We start from the raw sequence: 19,783 nt of genomic DNA, 5'->3' as shown, positions 1-19,783 counted from the left end.
AAGCTAATAAAGCACAGAGGTAGGGTCACATGGTTCTGTCCCTCGGCAAATTAAAATGGAAAGCAGTAGTTCCGTCCGTAACGCGGTTTGAAATTTGAACGCGCAAAGACTGAAGAAAAGAGAAGACTTGAGCCCATTCCCACCACTTTCCTTGTTACTGTTTCTCCATTTTTCTTTCTATAAAATTTGTACCAGGCTGCTGGGCTTCATCTTATATCAGGTCGGTCGGAATCGAACAAATCTTTCGATATTATTTCCTCTTCCAGGTTTCCACTTTCTCCCTCTCTCCTTTCTACATTTATGATCACCGAAATGACCTGTTTAGATCTGTGAAATTTTGCTTTGAAATTATGCGTGAAGAGTGAATGAATCTTGCGTTAAGAAGAACCTTGTCTGTTGATGTTTCTATTATATCTTGTTTTCTTCAGTGAAATGGATTGTTTCTGTTATAGATCTTCGAGCATTTTGTGATTTTGAATTTTTACTTTATTTGTTTTAATATGCCCAATGCCTATCTCAAGGCTTTGCATTGGACTGATTGCTGCACTCTTTGTTGAAGTCCCTATTATATATGTACTCTCTCGATCCTTAATATAAGATTCATTTAACTAATTTGATTAGATTAAAGAAATTAGGTAAGTTAGTTAATTATAAGAAATGTGACACTTTTTTTTTTAAAATATTGTAATCATCTTTCTTAATACTCCCTCTTCTTCTTTTACTTGATTATAGCTGAGGGAGTATCCATAGAGGTAATTTAGAGAAAATTGACAAATATGAAAAATGGGTCTTATATTTAGAACCAAAACCAACTCAACAATTGGATCCTACATTAAGGACCGGAAGAGTATTATTCTTTCCTTGTTTTTTTTTGGGCCTTTATATATATGTTATCCTTTCAATTTCTTGTGTTTTTACTTTTGTTTGGGTTTAGATTCCAAGCCCTTGCGATGGCGCGTGATGTTGACGGAGTTGACTATTCTTCAAGCTCTTCTGGTTCAACTAAGAGATGGAAGTATCATGTGTTTTTGAGCTTTCGAGGGGAAGATACTCGGAAAAATTTTACTGATCATTTATATGCTGCTTTAAAACGCAAAGGATTAAGAACTTTCCGGGATGAGGAAGAACTTGAAAGGGGAGAATCTATTAATCCAAGTTTAGTACAAGCAACTGAAAAATCTCGTTCTGTAATTATTGTGTTCTCCCCAAATTATGCTTCTTCAACTTGGTGTTTGGATGAGCTTCAAAAGATCCTGCAGTTAAAGGAAGAGACAAGTCTTCAAGTATTTCCGATACTTTACGGTGTAAATCCTTCTGATGTTAGGAAACAAAAGGGAAGTTTTGCAGATGCCTTCATAAGGCATGAAGAAAGATTTGCCGAAGACAAAATAAAGGTGCAAAAGTGGAGAGATGCTTTACAAAAAGTTGCTTCTTTATCTGGTTGGGACTCCAAAGATCGGTAATTTTCACTTTTCTCAATACTTATCATCTCTCTTTTTTGGTTGAAAAATAAGGACGTAGATATTCAAGTATACTCTAAATTATTGTTTCATCGAGGTTTTTTCTTATGGCAAACCGCATCTCGTATTGAGGAGATTGTGGGATCTATTCCCTAAAGGATAGGGGTCTCTTGTGTCAGGCGAGTGAGTAGGTCCCTCCCTAAAATGGGCAGGAGGTGGAGGTGGATTGTTTGGAGCTTTAACTGATAAAGGATAGAGGAGATTGTGGGATCTATTCCCTAAAGGATAGAGGGTTTTTTTTTGACTGCGGCCCTGTAGATACGAATCCTCTTGGCATCCTCTTTCACCTTTTCTTCTCCGATCCTTCCCAACCCCCCCCCAAAAAAAAACCCTCTACATTTAAATAATGGATAGTTTGGATGTAATATTTTATAAAATTATTATTAAAATATTTTATAAACTAAATTTTTTTGGACTATAGGTATAAATTGCCAAAATAAATCTTAATAGTTAAATTTATTTATTTACATTTTAATAATATTATATAAAATATTATATCTAAACCATTTATTTTTCATTTAATGGTGAAGAAGAGATTGTTAGAGTATCCAAATCCATAACTCTATTCCTTCAATATCTACTCCATTCACTTTTCCCTCTAAATTTAATTAAGGGGGCAAAAAAATATTCATTTTGAAAAATCAAATTATATCCTTATTAATTTATAGGGAATAAATAGAACAAAGAAAAAATGGAAGGAGTAGATATTCAAAATCCTTTCTCCATCCTTAGATGGAAAATGAATAGTTCAGATACAATATCTGATACAATATTATAGAAATATAAACAAATAAATTCAAACTATTAAAATTTATTCTGCTCAATTTATACTATAATCCAAGAAAATTTAGTTTATAAAATATTTTAATAATAATGTTATAAAATATTACATCCAAACCATCTATCGCTTTAATGTAAGGGAAGAGAAACGATCAAAGAAGAAAAGGTGCAGGAAGACGCTAGGAGGATTCACGTCTGTGGGGCCATTAATAGTAATTCACTCCGAAACGCAAAAGGAGAGAGAAAAGTGGTGAAGAAGTTGTTGATTGGCGTCTAATCGTAATTTTCACTAAAGACAAAAGGAATAAACGATTTCATTGTTTTTTCCCCCCAAAAAGAAGAAAAGGAACTATTTCATTGTTTTTTTTTTCCAAAAAGAAGAAAAGGAACGATTTCATTGTTTTTTCCCCACAAAATGTCAAGAGTTGAAAGCTGTCCGAGTGTGAACAAGTTCGTCACAGAGTGGAACTCGTTCTTTATGTGAATGATTTGTAACATAATATTTGTGTGAATTCTTTTTAATATGTAGTATTTTGGTTTTTTTTATTGTTTCCATTATTTTGATAACAACGCCACTTTTGAAATTATCCGGAACTTTAAATCTGAGATTTATTTTCTGTCTAAAGTTTTTTGTTTCACAGAGCAAACTACTAGCTCTGAGGACTAAGTCATGTGCAGTCATGTGCTGTCATATATTTAGCCTGATCTATCGGATTAGGCATTAAACTAAAACGGTTTTATCTTGCATAGCGCTTACCTTAGTTTAATTTGGTGCATGAATGACAGTGCATATCATTTTCCCAGGTATATACTATTTTTGGTCTTCTGTAAACGTATTTCCAAACACCTTATACCAGAACTAATTAAGAATGATAGATAAATCATTATATTTGTTTTAAAATAAAAAATTATAAATTTAATCAGATTTAAAATCATGAATTATATCTTGGATTAACTCGTACTTGCTGGTTTAGAATTCTTGATGAAGCTATTAGTCTGAACTCAGTGGTGAAATAATGAAGAGCATCCGTATTATTGGATTTTTGAAGAGGCAGGAAGAATTCTATATATGGATTTTTTGGCTAGGACAGCTCTCTGCTGGTCAGCTGACTTGGTTTTTACGATGTATTATTTAGTGTCTAGTGAATATAAATATGATTCTATTGTTTGAAGGCTAATTGGGGAGATGTAATTGATTTTGGATTTTAAACTATGATAACTTTAGGAAATTCATATCATTTTGGCACAATTTTCTCATGTTTTAACACACTTTCTGAGTTGAATTGTGCATAATTTAGTTTTATACAATGAAAATGGGCATTCATTCTAAACTTAAGAAAATTCTTTTAAAAAAATTCTTCGTGTAAATGCCAATATATTGATCTACCTTGGACAAGTGAGAATTTTTACAGAATTTTGTGTTTTGTAGGTAGAGGGAACACCATTTTTGGAAGCTCTGAAGGACCATAGGAAGCAAGGAACAAGACATACATGAATCTTGGAAAGAATCAAAGAACTCAGGAGTTAAAAAGACCCTTCATTGGGTCACTTTTTTCTGCAGCGAAAAAGTACAGAAAAAAGGAAAAAGCTCTCCATGTTGTTCACTATGGCAAAGATAGCGAAGTTCAAAAATTAGGGTTTGATAAGGTTGTGGGGAGCCAACTTTTTTGACATTCGGACTCCTGAGACTCCTTGGAGATGGATTGGAGGGGCAATTGTGATGAAGGTTTGAAGACATGAAAGATTGGGATTGGAGCTTGAAGAGATTTAGAGCTTCTTCCTTCTGTTTTTATATGCTTTTCCTTTCCTTTCCTTTTTCGCTGAATTTTTGCGATGGTTGAACTTGTTATAGATAGGTGTAGTTATTTTTTGAACATGAGTGGCTAGATAGTTTGTTATAGGCCTACTTTAAACCATTGTATGGACTGAGATTTGTTTACCCTTTTTTAGTGTTAACGGTAATAACTATATGTTGATTTTACCTTGAGCTTATAATGCATCTGTGATTGCCCAGCATTTAGATAGTTTTGTTCAATCAAATGATGCTTGAGAAAGTTAATTATATTTGATTATAGAACTTGGATAGTTTTGACTTTAATTTGGATTACTACTTCAAATCACTCCAAGTTCTCTATCTTTGACTATTAATAATTTGGTTTTGACAAACATTACTTGTAATGCAAAGTGGAAGACAGCTGCAACGGGGTTTGAACGCGTAAAGAGTAAACTACAAAAACTTCATGGTCAGAACTACAAATTTGTGCCTAACTGGGTTTCATCTTGTTCTGATCAGATCGCAGAGACGCAGATCAAAGAAATCTTTCACTTTTATTTCAGCCACCAGGTTCCTATTTTCTTCCTTTCTAATTATGTGATTTTCTATGCGTAATTTTGGTTGAATCGTGATTCTTGCTACAAGACATTCATGGATTAATTCCTTTTTTTTTTTATTCTATGAAATGGATTTAGTTCTTCTAAGCATTAACTTTGTGTTTATGGTTTCTTTGAATACGAAACTTTTGCTTTGAACTGTAATTAAATGGACCGTAAGGAATATAAACATAGAGTTATCAATTCAATCTTCCTGGGATCTATTTTCTTCCTTGCCAAATCTTTTAGATCTCGAGTTACTATCTCTGAAAATTTCAGGAACTTTTGAATCTGCGAATGAGATTTGTGTTATCTAAAAGTTTTGGTTTGGTAAATCTGTTAACTCCGGAGACTAATCAGCCATGTGCTGTCATGTGCTGGAGCAAATCATCATGTGCTTATCTCTCATCTTTTTATTTATTTTTTTTATTTTATTCATAAATAAAAATGATTATTTATGCTTTATCTTTGAGGATACATAGATCTTCGAGAGCATTTTGAGATTTTAAATTTTCTTGTACTTCTTTCTTCCTTTGAATATACCCATTACCTATCTCAAGTTTTAATTTTCTTTGAAACTCAAATTGACGGGAAAATACATCTTACAAAAATTGCTTCACTTTCTTTCTGTTTTTTTCACTTTTACTAGTGTTCAGATTCCAAATCCTTGCAAGGGCGCATGATGCTGATGGAGATGGGGGCTCTTCAAGTTCTTCTGCTTCAACTAAGAGATGGAAATATCATGTGTTCTTGAGTTTTCGAGGGGAAGATACTCGAACAAGTTTTACTGATCATTTGTATAGTGCTTTAAAACGTAAAGGATTAAAAACTTTCAGGGATGAAGAAGAACTTGAAAGGGGAGAATCTATCACACCAAGTTCGATACAAGCAATTGAAGAATCTCTTTCTGCAATTGTGGTGCTCTCCCCAAGTTATGCTTCTTCAACTTGGTGTTTGGATGAGCTTCAAATGATTCTTCATTTAAAGGAAGAGTCGAGTCTTCAGGTATTTCCAATATTTTACGGAGTAGATCCATCTGATGTTGGAAAACAAAAGGGAAGTTTTGCAAAAGCATTCATGAAGCATGAAGAAAGATTTGCTCAAGACATAATAAAAGTGCAAAGATGGAGGGATGCTTTAGGAAAAGTTGCCACTACATCTGGTTGGGACTCAAAAAATTAGTAAGTTCCAATTCTATCAATAATTATCATGTCTTTTTTTTTTTGAAAAATAAGGGTGTGGGTATTCAAATAAACTCTAAATTATTGTTACATCAAGGTTTTTTTTCCCCTGAACTTTTTAATGGGGAGAGGGGAACTGCTTGAAACTTTCACTGCAGTCTACATATAGAATTATAATTTTCATTTATCTAAGAATAAAATATATACTATAGTCTCATTTACATTTTACCTTGATTACATTGATACCTTGTCTATTTGAAAATATGTTCTTGAAGTTAAATTCTTAACTCCATTAACAATATTTTAAAAAGATAATTTTAATTAAAATGTGTATTAGAATAATATTTATTTACTAATTTATCCTTTGTCATACTAAACCCTTGACTTTGATTAAAATTATTTTGAAGAATTAGTGTTTTCTTTTGGTTTTCCTTAATTATTTTTCTTACAAATAATTATTTGTTTAATATGTTTATCATATTGGGATAAAATCTAAAGTAATTTAATTAGCATAGATATAGAAAACTTAATTAAAAATTTGAGTAATTCTTAAAGGATTGTTACTATCAAAGATTCAAAAATAAATATTAATAATTCATAATTTCGATATTTTAAAAATATCATTTTATTAATAATTAATTAACAGTAGTTATTAACTTTTGATAGTTCAAAACATTACCGCATGGCACTAGATTTGAAATTTTAATCTGACAATGTATTTTGTGAAAAGTTGCTTGAATAAAATTAAGAAGAACTACTCAAACATAAAATTTAGAGTAAAATACTTTGACTACTTGCCTAGTTTACATCAATTACATAGACCCCCCACTATTTTAAAAACATACATTTTAGGGAAAAAGACAGAAAGATGCTACTTAAACTTCATAATCCCTAAATGGTATGTTAAATTTGAAAAACCTCAAGTTGGTCTCAAGAGACCAAATTGGAATTATTATGTGAAAAGAAAAGACCAAATTGCCCTTCATTTTAAATATTATTTTTAAAATATCACAGCCCCTATTGACTGGTCGGTCACCGGAGCTCTGGCGAGCAGCCGACAATTGGTCACCGGAGCTCCGTTGGTCGGACAATTTTTTTTGAAAATTTTACAACTTCAATATAACATTTAACAACTTTTGTAATGCTATTAACAACTTCAGTATAGCAATTAACAACAGGTTTTCTAGAAAATTCAACAAACTCTGACGATGGTAAACAATTTTTTTGAAAATTTTTACAACTTCAATATAACCGTTAACAACTTTTGTAACGCTATTAACAATTTCAGTATAGCAATTAACAACAGGTTTTCTGGGAAATTCAACAAACTCCGGTGACCGGAAACAATTTTTTTGAAAATTTTTACAATTTCAATATAACCGTTAACAACTTTTATAATGCTATTAACAACTTTAGTATATCAGTTAACAACAGATTTTTCAGAAAATTCAACAATTGGTCGCCAGAGCTCCGGTGGAGGAAAACAATTTTTTTAAAAAAATTTTTACAACTTGAGTATAAGGGTTAACAACTTTTGTAACTCTATTAACAACTTCAATATAGCAATTAACAACAGGTTTTTTGGGAAATTCAACAAACTCTGGTGACCGGAAACAATTTTTTTGAAAATTTTTACAACTTCAATATAACCGTTAACAATTTTTGTAGCGCTATTAACAACTTTATTATATCAGTTAACAACAAATCTTTTGAAAAATTCAACAATTGGTTGCTAGAGCTCTGGCAGAGGAAAACAATTTTTTTTGAAAATTTTTACAACTTCAGTATAACGTTTAACAACTTTTGTAACCCTATTAATAATTTTAGTATAACTGTTAACAACAAGTTTTTGAATTTGTTAAAGGCATTACTGAAGTTATAAAAATGCCACTTTTTCAATTTTTCAAAAAACTTGTTGTTAACTGCTATATTGAAGTTGTTAACCGTTATATTGGAGTTGTAAAAATTTTCAACAAAATGTAATTGTTAACATTATACTGAAGTTGAAAACTTTTACAACTTCAGCATAACGGTTAACAACTTTTATAATGCTATTAACAACTTCAATATAGCAATTAACAACAAGTTTTGTGGGAAATTCAACAAGCTCCGACGAACGGAAATAATTTTTTTTGAAAATTTTTACAACTTCAGTATAACGGTTAACAACTTTTGTAACTCTATTAACAACTTCAGTATAGCAGTTAACAACAGGTTTTTCAAAAAAATTCAAAAAGTGACATTTTTATAACTTCAGTAATGCCTTTAACAAACTCAAAAACCTGTTGTTAACCACTATACTGAAGTTGTTAATAAGGTTATAAAAGTTGTTAACTGTTATACTGAAGTTGTAAAAATTTTTAAAAAAATTGTTTTCCTCTGCCGGAGCTCCGACGACCAATTGATAAATGTTTCAAAAGATCTGTTGTTAACTGATATAATAAAGTTGTTAATAACGTTACAAAAGTTGTTAACGGTTACATTAAAGTTGTAAACATTTTCAAAAAAATTGTTTCCGGTCACCGGAGTTTGTTGAATTTTCCAAAAAACCTATTGTTAATTGTTATACTAAAGTTGTTAATAGAGTTTCAAAAGTTGTTAACCGTTATACTGAAGTCATAAAAATTTTCAAAAAAAATAGTTTTCCTCCACCGGAGCTCCGGCGACCAATTGTTGAATTTTTCGAAAAATATGTTGTTAACTGATATACTAAAGTTATTAATAGCGTTATAAAAGTTGTTAACGGTTATATTGAAGTTGTAAAAATTTTCAAAAAAATTGTTTTCGGTCGCCGGAATTTGTTGAATTTCCCAGAAAACCTGTTATTAATTGCTATATTGAAATTGTAAAAATTTTCAAAAAAATTGTTTCCCATCGCCGGAGTTTGTTGAATTTTCTAAAAAACCTGTTGTTAATTGTTATACTGGAGTTGTTAATAGCATTACAAAAGTTGTTAACCGTTATATTGAAGTTGTCAAAATTTTCAAAAAAAATTTTCCGACCGACGGAACTCCGGTGACCAATTGTCGGCCGGTCCCCAGAGCTCCGGTGACTGGCCTGCCAGTAGAGGTTGTGATATTTTAAAAACAATATTTAAAATCAAGGGTAATTTGGTCTTTTCTTTTCACATAATAATCCCAATTTGGTCTCTTGAGACCAAATTGGGATTTCTGAAATTTAACATACCATTTGAGAATTATGAAGTTTAAGTAGTTTTTTTCTGTCTTTTTCCCTATATGTTAATCCAATTAGTTAACACCATTAGGAATATTCTAAAAAATTTCTAAAAATATTACTTTTAACTGAAACTTATATTAAAATAAATTTTATTTAATATTTTACTGCTCATTCTAATAAATTACTAAATTATATTTTTACAGTTATACGAATTTTATTTAGTTAAGACAAACATAAAAGAATTAATTAAAAATTTAACTAATATTTTAATAAATATATATGTACTTGACTAAATATGTTTATAAATTTTTGTAACAAATATGTGTTTAAAAGTTTTGAATTATAATTTTAAATAATTTATAAAATCTTTCAAATTCATACCATTTAAATTTTATGATAAACAAGACCTATGCATTTGAGAAATGTTTTTATGATTTAAAAGAGATCAAAGTAAATAATTTCCAACGAATGTGATAAAATATTAAAATTATAAAAAATTTTTTGATTTGGAATGAAATTAATAAATTTAATAATATATTAGAAATTTTAAAAATATATGTATCAAAATTATTATTTGATTTTATAAAAAATATTTTTGAAAAATATAAATATCTAAATAATTATTAAGTTAAAAAAGGGGCATTTTGGTCAAAAATAATTTAAATTTAAATTTAACAGTCAACTAATGGTTTGAGCAAATGAACACAAAATCTCAAATATAAGAGGAAGGCATGTAACATATGTTTTAATTTTAAGAGAGGTTTATATACGTTTTCAAAATAGAGTGGCGGTTTTCATAATTCAGATAAAAAATAGAAGGATGATATTTTACTGCAAAATTTACTCCCTACCATCTAAAATATAAGAAGTCTTCTAGGTGAAATTTTAATCCAAAATATATATATAGGAGGTTGATATGGTAATTAATAATAGTTTTTCATTTTTTACGCATTGTCACAAGGAAGAGAGAGTTTTAAATGTCAAAGTGAGAGCAGGGAATTTTTAAATCTCATTCTTTAATAAAGGCAAAATAGTTTTTCCACTCCCCCATCCCTTATTATATGAAACAACTATCAAAATCACATAGTTCAAAATATTAGTGATAAACAATAAATATAATATGTAAGATATATACAAAAAAAATTTTCAATTGTACCTGTGTTTGTAAAGGAAGCGTATGAGAGTTCTTTATTTATAGAAAAGCTTAACAAGCATCCTATATTATGGTCTCGAGGGACTATTACCAAAAGAAAAAGAAAATCACACAATAATGTGTTAATTCAATGACTTTATATCTTGGAGTTAGTAAAGTGTGTGGACACACACCTAGTTAAATCATTTCATAATTTAATTTTCACATGCAGGTATGAAACAGAATTCATTGAAAGCATTGCTAAAGAAATGATGACAAATTTACTTGATGAATCACTATCTGACCTTGGTATGTTAATTGGGATTGAATCAAAATTAGGTGAATTGGAGTCATTTGTAGCAAGGAAATCACAAGGAGATGGGTTTATAGGAATATGGGGCACAGGAGGTTTAGGCAAAACAACTCTTGCTAGAGCTTTTTATGAGCGAAAGCTTAAAGACTTCGAGATTCACTGCTTTCTCCATAATATTAGAGAGGCATATGAAAAAGATGGTTTGATGTCATTGCAAAGAAGACTTCTTTTTTCTATAGATAAAAGAAGTATGGAAGTGGATAATTTTTATGAAGGAATGAAGCTAATAAAAAGCATGTTGGGCAACAAAAAATTTCTACTTGTCCTTGATGATGTGAGTGACGTTAGCCAACTTGAAAATTTGGCTCCAAAGCAAGGATGGTTCAGCAAGGGAAGCATAATATTAATAACAACTAGGGATAAGCATTTGCTATCATCACATGGTGTATCTTCTGTATATGACATCAAATTCTTGAATGATAATGAATCACTTGAACTTTTCCTTCAAAAAGCTTTTAAAGGAGAGCAACCTAATGAAGATTATTTGGACCTTCCTAGAACCATCATTAAATATGCTGGAGGCCTTCCTTTAACACTCAAAGTGTTAGGTTCATTTCTTTGCAAAAGAACTATAATGGAATGGAAGGATGCACTGGCTAAGTTCAAGAAGGCTCCTCCAAAGGACATTTTGAAGATACTTCAAGTGAGTTTTGATGGATTGGACATTAAGGAGAAGACTATATTCTTAGATATCACTTGTTTTTTCAATGGGATGGCCCAAGATCATCTCATACAAATTTTAGAAACTTTGGATGAGGATCTTCATCCAAGAATTGGAATAACTGTTCTTATTGAGAAATCATTGGTAATTGATTATGAAGGGTATCTGTGGGTGCATGAAATTCTACAAGACATGGGGAAATTTATTGTCTATCAACAATCACCTGATGATGCTGGGAAGCGTTCTAGGATATTATCTTTAGAGGATGCTAATCATGTACTAGAAAGAAATAAGGTGATATTCCAAAGTTATTGTGTTTGTGCACTCCTTTTATAATAATCTATTACATAACGTTTATAAATTTTTACCTTGACTTCTTGTTTTATAGGGGACAGAAGCAATTCGAGGAATATTGTTAAGATTAGAAAAGTCATGTGATGTATTTTGGGATCCTGAAGCCTTCTTAAAGATGCGTAATCTCAAGATACTTATTATTTCAATTTCAAGTTGCTCAGATGTTTCACATTGCCAGTTGAATCTTCCTTATGGACTCAAGACACTTTCCAGTGAGTTGAAAATCATAGAATGGGAGAGGTATCCATTACTTTATTTGCCAAGTCAACCTCAATTGCATAAACTTGTTGAACTAAAAATGCAGCATAGCAAATTAAAAGAACTTTGGAGAGGAATACAGGTAATTATGGTTCTTTCATTTAAAGTGTTTGTCAATAATTTAATAAATTATAATTATAATTAGCTTTTTGGTTTTGAGGGCTTATTGTTTCTTTTTTCTTTTCCTCTCTTTGCTAGTCTCTTCAAAGCCTGAAGTCCATTGATCTATCCCATTCAGAATGCCTCATCAAAGCACCAAATTTTGATGGAATTCCTCATCTTGAAAAATTGATTCTTGAAGGGTGTTTTAATTTGGTTGAAATTCACCGGTCTCTTGGCCAACACAAGAAACTTGTCATTGTTAACTTGAAAGGTTGCAGAAAAGCTAAAATCCTTCCAAGAAAATTTGAGATGAATAAATTAGAAGCTTTTGTTCTATCTGGTTGTACAAGAATTAGAAAGCTTCCTCAGTTTGGAAAAGATATGAAATGTTTATCTAAGCTTGATTTACAGGAGACTGCTATAACCAAACTACCTCAATCATTGGGCAATTTGATTGGTCTCACTGAATTAAGTTTGAAAAATTGCAAAAAGCTAGTTTGTCTTCCATATAACATTTGTAAATTGAAAGCTTTGAAAATTATCAGAATTCCAGGCTGCTCACAGCTTTCAAAGTTGCCCGAGAATTTGAATGACAATGAGGCTTTGGAAGAGCTTGATTTGAGTAAAATTGCTGTGAAAGGGTTATCACTTTAAATACAATGCTGAAGCACAATCTTTATCATCATGGAGTTGCTTCTCCCTTCTTTGTCGAAGGCCTTTGAGCTCAACAAATTTTATATTGTCATCGCCTTTGTCATTCTTGAGGAAATTAAATTTAGTTAATTGCAATCTCCATGATGGATCACTTCTCGATGACATCCGCAAGTTATCATCACTGGAAGTTTTAGATCTAAGTGGAAACAATTTCATTGACTTACCATCTGCCCTGATTTCCAATCTTTCCAAGCTTCAAGGTCTTAATCTCAGTTTTTGCAACAAGCTTCGATCTTTGCCACAACTTCCCTCAAATCTATCAACCATATGGGCAGTTGGTAGTTCATCAATGGAACATTACGGATGTTCAGAGCAATTATGGGATTTTATCGAATCATTTCAACCTCCCATAAATTTAAGTTGGCTTTATTTGTACTATGATCAGCCTAGTGACTACTACTTGGAATGTTCTCGCGAGTTAAAAATTCCAGGTAGTGAAGTGCCGTCATGGTTTTATAATCAAAACTATTTTTTGTGAGAAAGAATTTAGTCATCCAAATGTGTCGTTCATAGTAAGCTTACCCCTTGATTACTATGGTTTTCGTGAATGGTCGGGCTTAGCCATATGCTTAGTGTTAGAACACGATTTGGCATTTGGAGCAGGGAGGGATGGTGTTTGCTGGACTTACAGATTTCCTAATGATGAATTTCTGGAGATGTATTGTCCATATGGTGCTCATTTTAATGAGTATTGTAGTCATCAACTTCTTATTTTATCTATTCGTTGTTCCCCTTTGGTTGTAGACGGACTTCAAATGATATTTTTTAGTGAGAATGCAATTCAAAATAAGTCACCAAAGTTTAATATAAGAAAATGTGGGTGGCGAGTGGTGTGTAAAGAAGATGGTGAAGCTTGGCGAAGAACAACGGATGAAGGTTGTAGTAGTAGCATCAATGATTTCGTGATGATTGATAGAGACATGAACAATAGCAGTGATGTTGAGTCTATTTCCAAGGTACTTAGATCAACCCTTCTTGTTTTAGATTAAATGTTACTTCTCTTCTGATCCTAAATATAAGACTTATTTTGTAGTATAAATTACACACAATACAAAATGACTCTTTCATTTAGGACATGAAGAGAGTATATTTTAGATTAATGAATGATTGGTTGGATATTTGAATTTTTCATTGATTTGTTAATTCAATATAATCTTTCAATTCATCTAAATATTCTACTCCTCCAATCCTTAATATAAAACTTAGTTAACTAATTTGAGTAGATTAAGGATGTTAATTAACTTATCTAATATGATTTCTTTTCCTAAATCACCCTAGGCATCTTCCTTGATTATTTCGCTCCCTTTCTTACTTGATTATTGTTGGAAAAAAATATCAATAAGATTAATTTGAAAAAATTAAATAAATATGTGAAATAGCTTTTACATATAGAACCAACATCACATCTTCTTAAGCTGAAATTGCTAGGGAGAGGAAATGTTCTGTTTTTTTTTTTTTAAGGGTACTCCCGGGAAATAAATCTAGTGGAAATGGGTTGGGGTTTGTAACTCATAGGATTAGAGCACGTGGCTACAAACCATGGTAGGTCATACATTAAGAATCTAAGGAGTATTTCCTTAATTATGTCATTTCCGTAGATACTGTTTAATATATAATTTTAGGTAGAGTTGTTCATGAAACCCAGCTACGGAGTGGCCTGAAATAATCAACCCAAAAAAAAATTGGGCATTATCAGGCTACCTAAATTGTTGGTCAAGGCCAAGAATTGGGCATGCCATCCTATCTAAAGAATATACATTACCTCCGGTCTTAATTATAAAAGCTAGTTGATTAATTTTGAAGAGATTAAAAAAATAAGTTAAGTTAGTTATTTGCAATAAATAAGTATTGTCTTTCCTAAAATATCCTTACTAATCAAGTGTGTTGGCTAAAACTACAATTATTAGAAGGACTATCTTAGAAAAAAATTACATAAATATGAAGATAAATGGATTGGGATTTTATATTTAGGACCAAAATAAAATTCAAATAAGGTCTTATATTAAGAACGGGAGGTAATATAATTTTATTTGATAGATGTATTATTCAAAGCAACAGCTTTGTCTCTCTCTTCGTCTTTTATTCTTATTTTCTGTTACGATAATTTTTATATGAAAGGCTCAAATGGGCACTTAGTTTACTTGGAGGATGATGCTGCTTTTATTTACATTTTGTTGTAACTTCTATTTTGCAAATACAACACACTTCTCTTGATACTTTTAGTTGATCACCGATTGATACTATTTCTACTGGTTGCGGGAAAATATCACATGGATTGTTTATGTTGGAAATCATATAGCCTATCTGTCATTGCATTCATTGCTCGAGATTTACCTATCTGTCACTGTATTTATTGCTCGAGATTTACAGCCTAGTATTTTATGCGAAACTTACATTGTTGTTTTAATTTGTGGACATTTCATTGATTTCAAATTATTGTTCTGCTTTTAATAGAGTTTATCAAGTTATTTTTTTTTTTAGTTTTCTTCACAAATAATATTATAAATATGACGTTGCTACTTTGGTAGAGAAACCCATCCTATCTAACCTCCCTTTACCCGACCTGAAATAATTTGGGCTTTTCACAAGCAAGGTGATACCATTATATTCATTCTTTAGGATGGGTATCGGGTAAGAGCTATGTCTTACCCACTTCTCTCCGTGTGCAGCCCTACATATTTGGTTTGTTTCATATCTTCAAAAAATTTTATTATTTTTTGCCTTTTTCTTGTATGACATAATTTAGTTTCAACAGTCCATCAAAGTTCAAACTAGATCTTATGCATTTCTTTAATTTTTTTTTCCCCCATTGATTTGGCAAAAGTCATAAGTTGAAAATCTTACATCATTTATATGTTTTAGCACATCATATATTAAGTTAGTACTGTTTGAAATAAGCAAGTCTGAGTGGTAAGTATTGTGCAGTACTGTTGAGGGATGGCAAAAATCCAAAGATGAAGCTGATATTGATTCAGATAACTTGAACAATCCCAGAGAACAAAGAAGGTGTAGCCATGAGGAGTGGATGTCAAGCTCTTGGCATTCCCCTGATCCTCTATTTCAGACTTGATTGTTACGGCCCAAGAAGGAAATAATGATGTGGCAATCGCGTGTGGAAAAGGTGAGATGCGTTGCAACGAGAGGGAACATTGCCTCGCCTGGAAGTTGGGAGAATAAATGACGATTAGTAATGATTGGGGAGGGTGTGAAAAAGTTGTATGACGTCTCTTCTCTCTGATCTCATGATTCTCTGCCTCCCTTCCCTTTGGACCCTCTGGGGTTTTTCCTCTCTCTATATCTGCCTCTGTTGTTTTCTATTGATTATTCGTTTATCTGGGTGCTGATAATTGTAACTGAATGATTATATATGTATCTGCTGAGCTCATATTAATATACAATATCATTCAGTGATCATATTAACTCTACTGTTTAGATTGATCCATAACATTTTGGTGCTCTCGTTGATAGCATGGCGGAGGTAATGAGATTCAAGGAATTACAGGCAGATGTGACAGGCATGAATGAACATGTGAAGCAAAACGAAATTGCAATCAACATGAAGATTGAATAGATGGAAGTGAGCGCCAATTTGAAAATATATCAATCACTTCATACACTATTTTGAAGTATTTCACACGAAGCATAAAGAAGTTTCATAATAAAATTTAGGGAAAACTAATCCGACAATACATATGATTTTGAATTCCCAACCTCTCTCCTTCAATGAGCAGTTTAGCAGCAAACTCTTCAATTCCCCAGCCTTTCTCCCTCCTCCAGTCTTTCAAAATTCAGAAGAGTTGGGTGATGCCTTCTTGGAGAGAGTTTTTGGGCTTAATAATGACTTTGTATATTGGAAACAAGCAAAAGTACAGGGTTACTCTGTTTGTCTCTGTTTTTGTTGGCAGAAAAGAAACAGGGCTAAACAGAATAATGTGGTAGCAGCAAATAACCTTTCATATGGCTTACTAATTCCGATTTTTAATACGAGACCCAATTAACAAATTTAAGAAGATTAAAAAGTTACTAAATTATTTAATTATATCATATATTACGTAATCTCTCTAAAATATTTATATGTATCATTAGATTATATATCAGTTTATAAATAGAGCAAATTAGTTTGGAAAAAAACCATAAATATAAATATATTAAAGTAATTTAACAACTTCTTTAATCCCCTTAAATTAGTCAACTAAATCTTATATTAAAGGCAAGAAGCAGTATATTCTATATCAACTTGAATATTAACATTGCAGTAACCCGTGAGAAAGGAGGAGGAGGAGGGTTAATAAATTAAATTACACATAAACCTTGTTTTATAATTGATTTGTGTCTGCCCATTCTCTACGTATACGTTTATAGACAGATACATTTCATTTTTAAAGTTTTAACTTATAATCACATACTAAAGCTTGATAATTGCTCATCAGAATTACATAACCAGACAATTAAAGTGGGCACCATGCCATAACTATGTCAGCTTGATAATTGCTGCGGGAAGGATGGTGGATAAATATGTGTAAAAGTGATTATTATAGTGAGTGATTTATAAGCTTTTAAAATATAAGGACCACATTAAGAAAAGAGATCAACTATAAGGACTTTTAGGTTAAAAAAAAAAAGATAAAAGAGAATGCATGAGGTGAAAAATAATGATGATGTGAATGAGGTGAAAAATAATGATAGAGTAATAATTAAGAGTAAAATAGTAAAAATACGGTTAATATTCAGACAAATTAAAGGATATTTTATATAAAAAAAAATACCAATTCAAAAAATTAAATCTTATAATGCTCTCATGCCTTCCAAATATTTGTCGTTGCTCCAAAGCCCAATGAGCTTTTCTCATCCTTTCCATTAGTTTCTAAGTCCATCTTTCTATGCGTATGATTATTGGGCCTGTTCATGATGATAAACAACAATGAGCTTCAAGATTCAGCATGGCGCTGTAAATTCTACCAAAAAGAAAAAAGAAAAAAAATATGGCGCTGAAAATTCTCCCACCTCATTGACTAATTTTTTCTCACATATGATAAATTAATGATCGGTTTGAATATAAAATTGAAACCAATGTTTTCTTAAACAATTGTAACGTAGTAACGATACATAGTTATAAAAGGTAAAATCGAACTGAATGAAGCACTGAAGATAATTTTTTAACTATCACTTTTTGAAAAAAAATAATTTATTATATAAAAATCACCAATTAAAAAATTTTAAATTTAGACCGTTGAAATTGTTTTTGGGTGGTTTCAATCCCACTACAGTAATCAGCCTATGCTACTCACCGTGATTCTACTGGACTATGTCACATCCAAGTGAATGGTGAGGCAAAGCCACATGTTTGGCAATAGAAAATGACTTCGCATTTGAAGCATGTTGTTTGACACAAGATCTATGTAAATTAGCACAACTTTGAAAATATAAGTTACTATTACTTCCTTAAAAGATCTATAAATTTAAAACTCAAATGAATGGTGGAACTAATTCTAGTGCTCACACTAAAAAAGTCTGTACCGTTCTACTAAAGTTTTTAATGATTTGAACTAGAAATCTTCTCCCTATTCAAATATTTGATACTGCTGAGAAAGATATTCTATTATATTCTCCCCTCTTCTATTGTAAAGAAAATTCATGTTTTGATATTTATTTTTGAAAATATAATGTTTCTCCTGTATGAATTGGACAATAAAATATAAGATTGAAGTATTTAATGCTAATAATTTTACTAACTCTTTATAATGTTATTCTCCCTACTAACGGCAATGGTCAGTTCCAAAGGAATGTGAAAGGCGCAGACACACTTAGTGTCATTAAAATAATTAAATTCACAAATGTAGAGAATAAATAGGTTGGATTTGGGATTTTTTTCAAATGGCATTTATGCTGCCCCTCTGCCATCAATTTTACCAGCAGGATATTATATTACTCCTTCCTGTTCTTAACATAAGACTTACTTTGTAGTACAAATTACATTAAAAAGTAACCCTTATATTAAAGACCAGAGCATTAATAAGTAATCTAACTCGTTTTAATGACATGATCGGGTATTACAACATCCACAATGATGGGAAGCGGTGTTCATTATGCAAATGCTGGTGTTGGGAAGCAGAAGTGCTGGTCATCATGTCCTTAACTAACACAAAGATGGCAGCAGTCCAAAATGTTACATTGGGAAAATCACTCTTTAAACTTGCTTCTCCTCTTTAATGGTCTTGAGTGGCTTGGCGCAGCTGAAGTATAAGGTAGAGAGATTTGACATTTGCATTTCTTCAATGGCAATAAAGGCATCGTTTGTATTTTTTTTCTACGCTTGAACAATATCTCTAAAGGGGTGATTAGCTGACAGATAGGCATCATCCACACCCTGTTATTCGCATGATATTGCTTCTGATGATGCTCGCAAAGTAGCAGAAGTTCAATTCAGGAACTCTCACAAGTCGCATTATGAGTTGTATGTGACTCAGTTGCCTACATGAATGTTTGACATTTGTTTTAATTTAAAGCATAAGATGGACTTTTCTATATTTATAGAAGTGAGAGAAGTATCCAATTATTACAATTTTAAGACTAAAGACTTTGTATCGAAACCACTGAACCAATATTCAATTATACAGTTGAGATTTAATTAACATCATTACGATGAGTATTGAAAATGATTCCGATCCAAAGTCTCCAACATTTAGAAAACAATCAGCTAATTGAGATTGTCCATCACGAATTGAAGAAACATGAGAAAATAATTTTCTTAAACATTTAGAATGTGAACAACTAACAGAGATTGTAATTGTCTTGCCTGATAAAGTAAGATCGAATATTTTGTAAATCCTAAAAGAAAAAAGGATGCGACAGAAGCAATGGTGGGTGCACAGAATGAAAAGGAGAGGAAGCAGAGCAGGGAATAGGGAGGATTGACCCCATGCATCCCGTCTAATTAAACGTGAACCGATATTGATATAGCGCCCGACCCATTCAAGATTTAATCTAATCAACTATGCCTGTCCTGCATTACGACATTTTAAGTGATAAGTAAATTTTAAACTTGAACTAACAACGTTTGAATAAAAAATTACTTTTAGAAAACCTAACTGTTAAGAGATAATATTTATTTTAGATTTTATATACATTAAAATATTAAATTATTGAAAAACAAAAATAATA

At 31.4% G+C, this 19,783-nt stretch overlaps 2 protein-coding genes across 2 annotated transcripts; both read left to right on the top strand.

Moving 5' to 3' along the window:
* Window positions 1-251: 251 nt before the first annotated feature.
* On the top strand, window positions 252-1,463 carry LOC114729802 (toll/interleukin-1 receptor-like protein). The gene is made up of 2 exons (XM_028916840.1): window positions 252-266; window positions 935-1,463. The coding sequence occupies exon 2, from the start codon at window positions 951-953 to the stop codon at window positions 1,461-1,463; it is 513 nt and encodes a 170-aa protein (XP_028772673.1). The 5' UTR covers window positions 252-266; window positions 935-950.
* Window positions 1,464-3,998: 2,535 nt separating this feature from the next.
* Window positions 3,999-12,562, top strand: LOC114729801 (TMV resistance protein N-like). The gene is made up of 6 exons (XM_028916839.1): window positions 3,999-4,026; window positions 5,320-5,851; window positions 6,654-6,749; window positions 10,393-11,488; window positions 11,583-11,888; window positions 12,005-12,562. The coding sequence occupies exons 1-6, from the start codon at window positions 3,999-4,001 to the stop codon at window positions 12,560-12,562; spliced, it is 2,616 nt and encodes an 871-aa protein (XP_028772672.1).
* Window positions 12,563-19,783: the final 7,221 nt, after the last annotated feature.

Source organism: Neltuma alba, unplaced genomic scaffold, assembly GCF_004799145.2.
Source record: "Neltuma alba isolate B1F8T4 unplaced genomic scaffold, ASM479914v2 tig00012680_pilon, whole genome shotgun sequence".
Classification (NCBI taxonomy): Eukaryota; Viridiplantae; Streptophyta; class Magnoliopsida; order Fabales; family Fabaceae; genus Neltuma; species Neltuma alba.
Note: the sequence above shows the minus strand (reverse complement) of the source record. Positions and strands in the feature narration are given on the sequence as shown.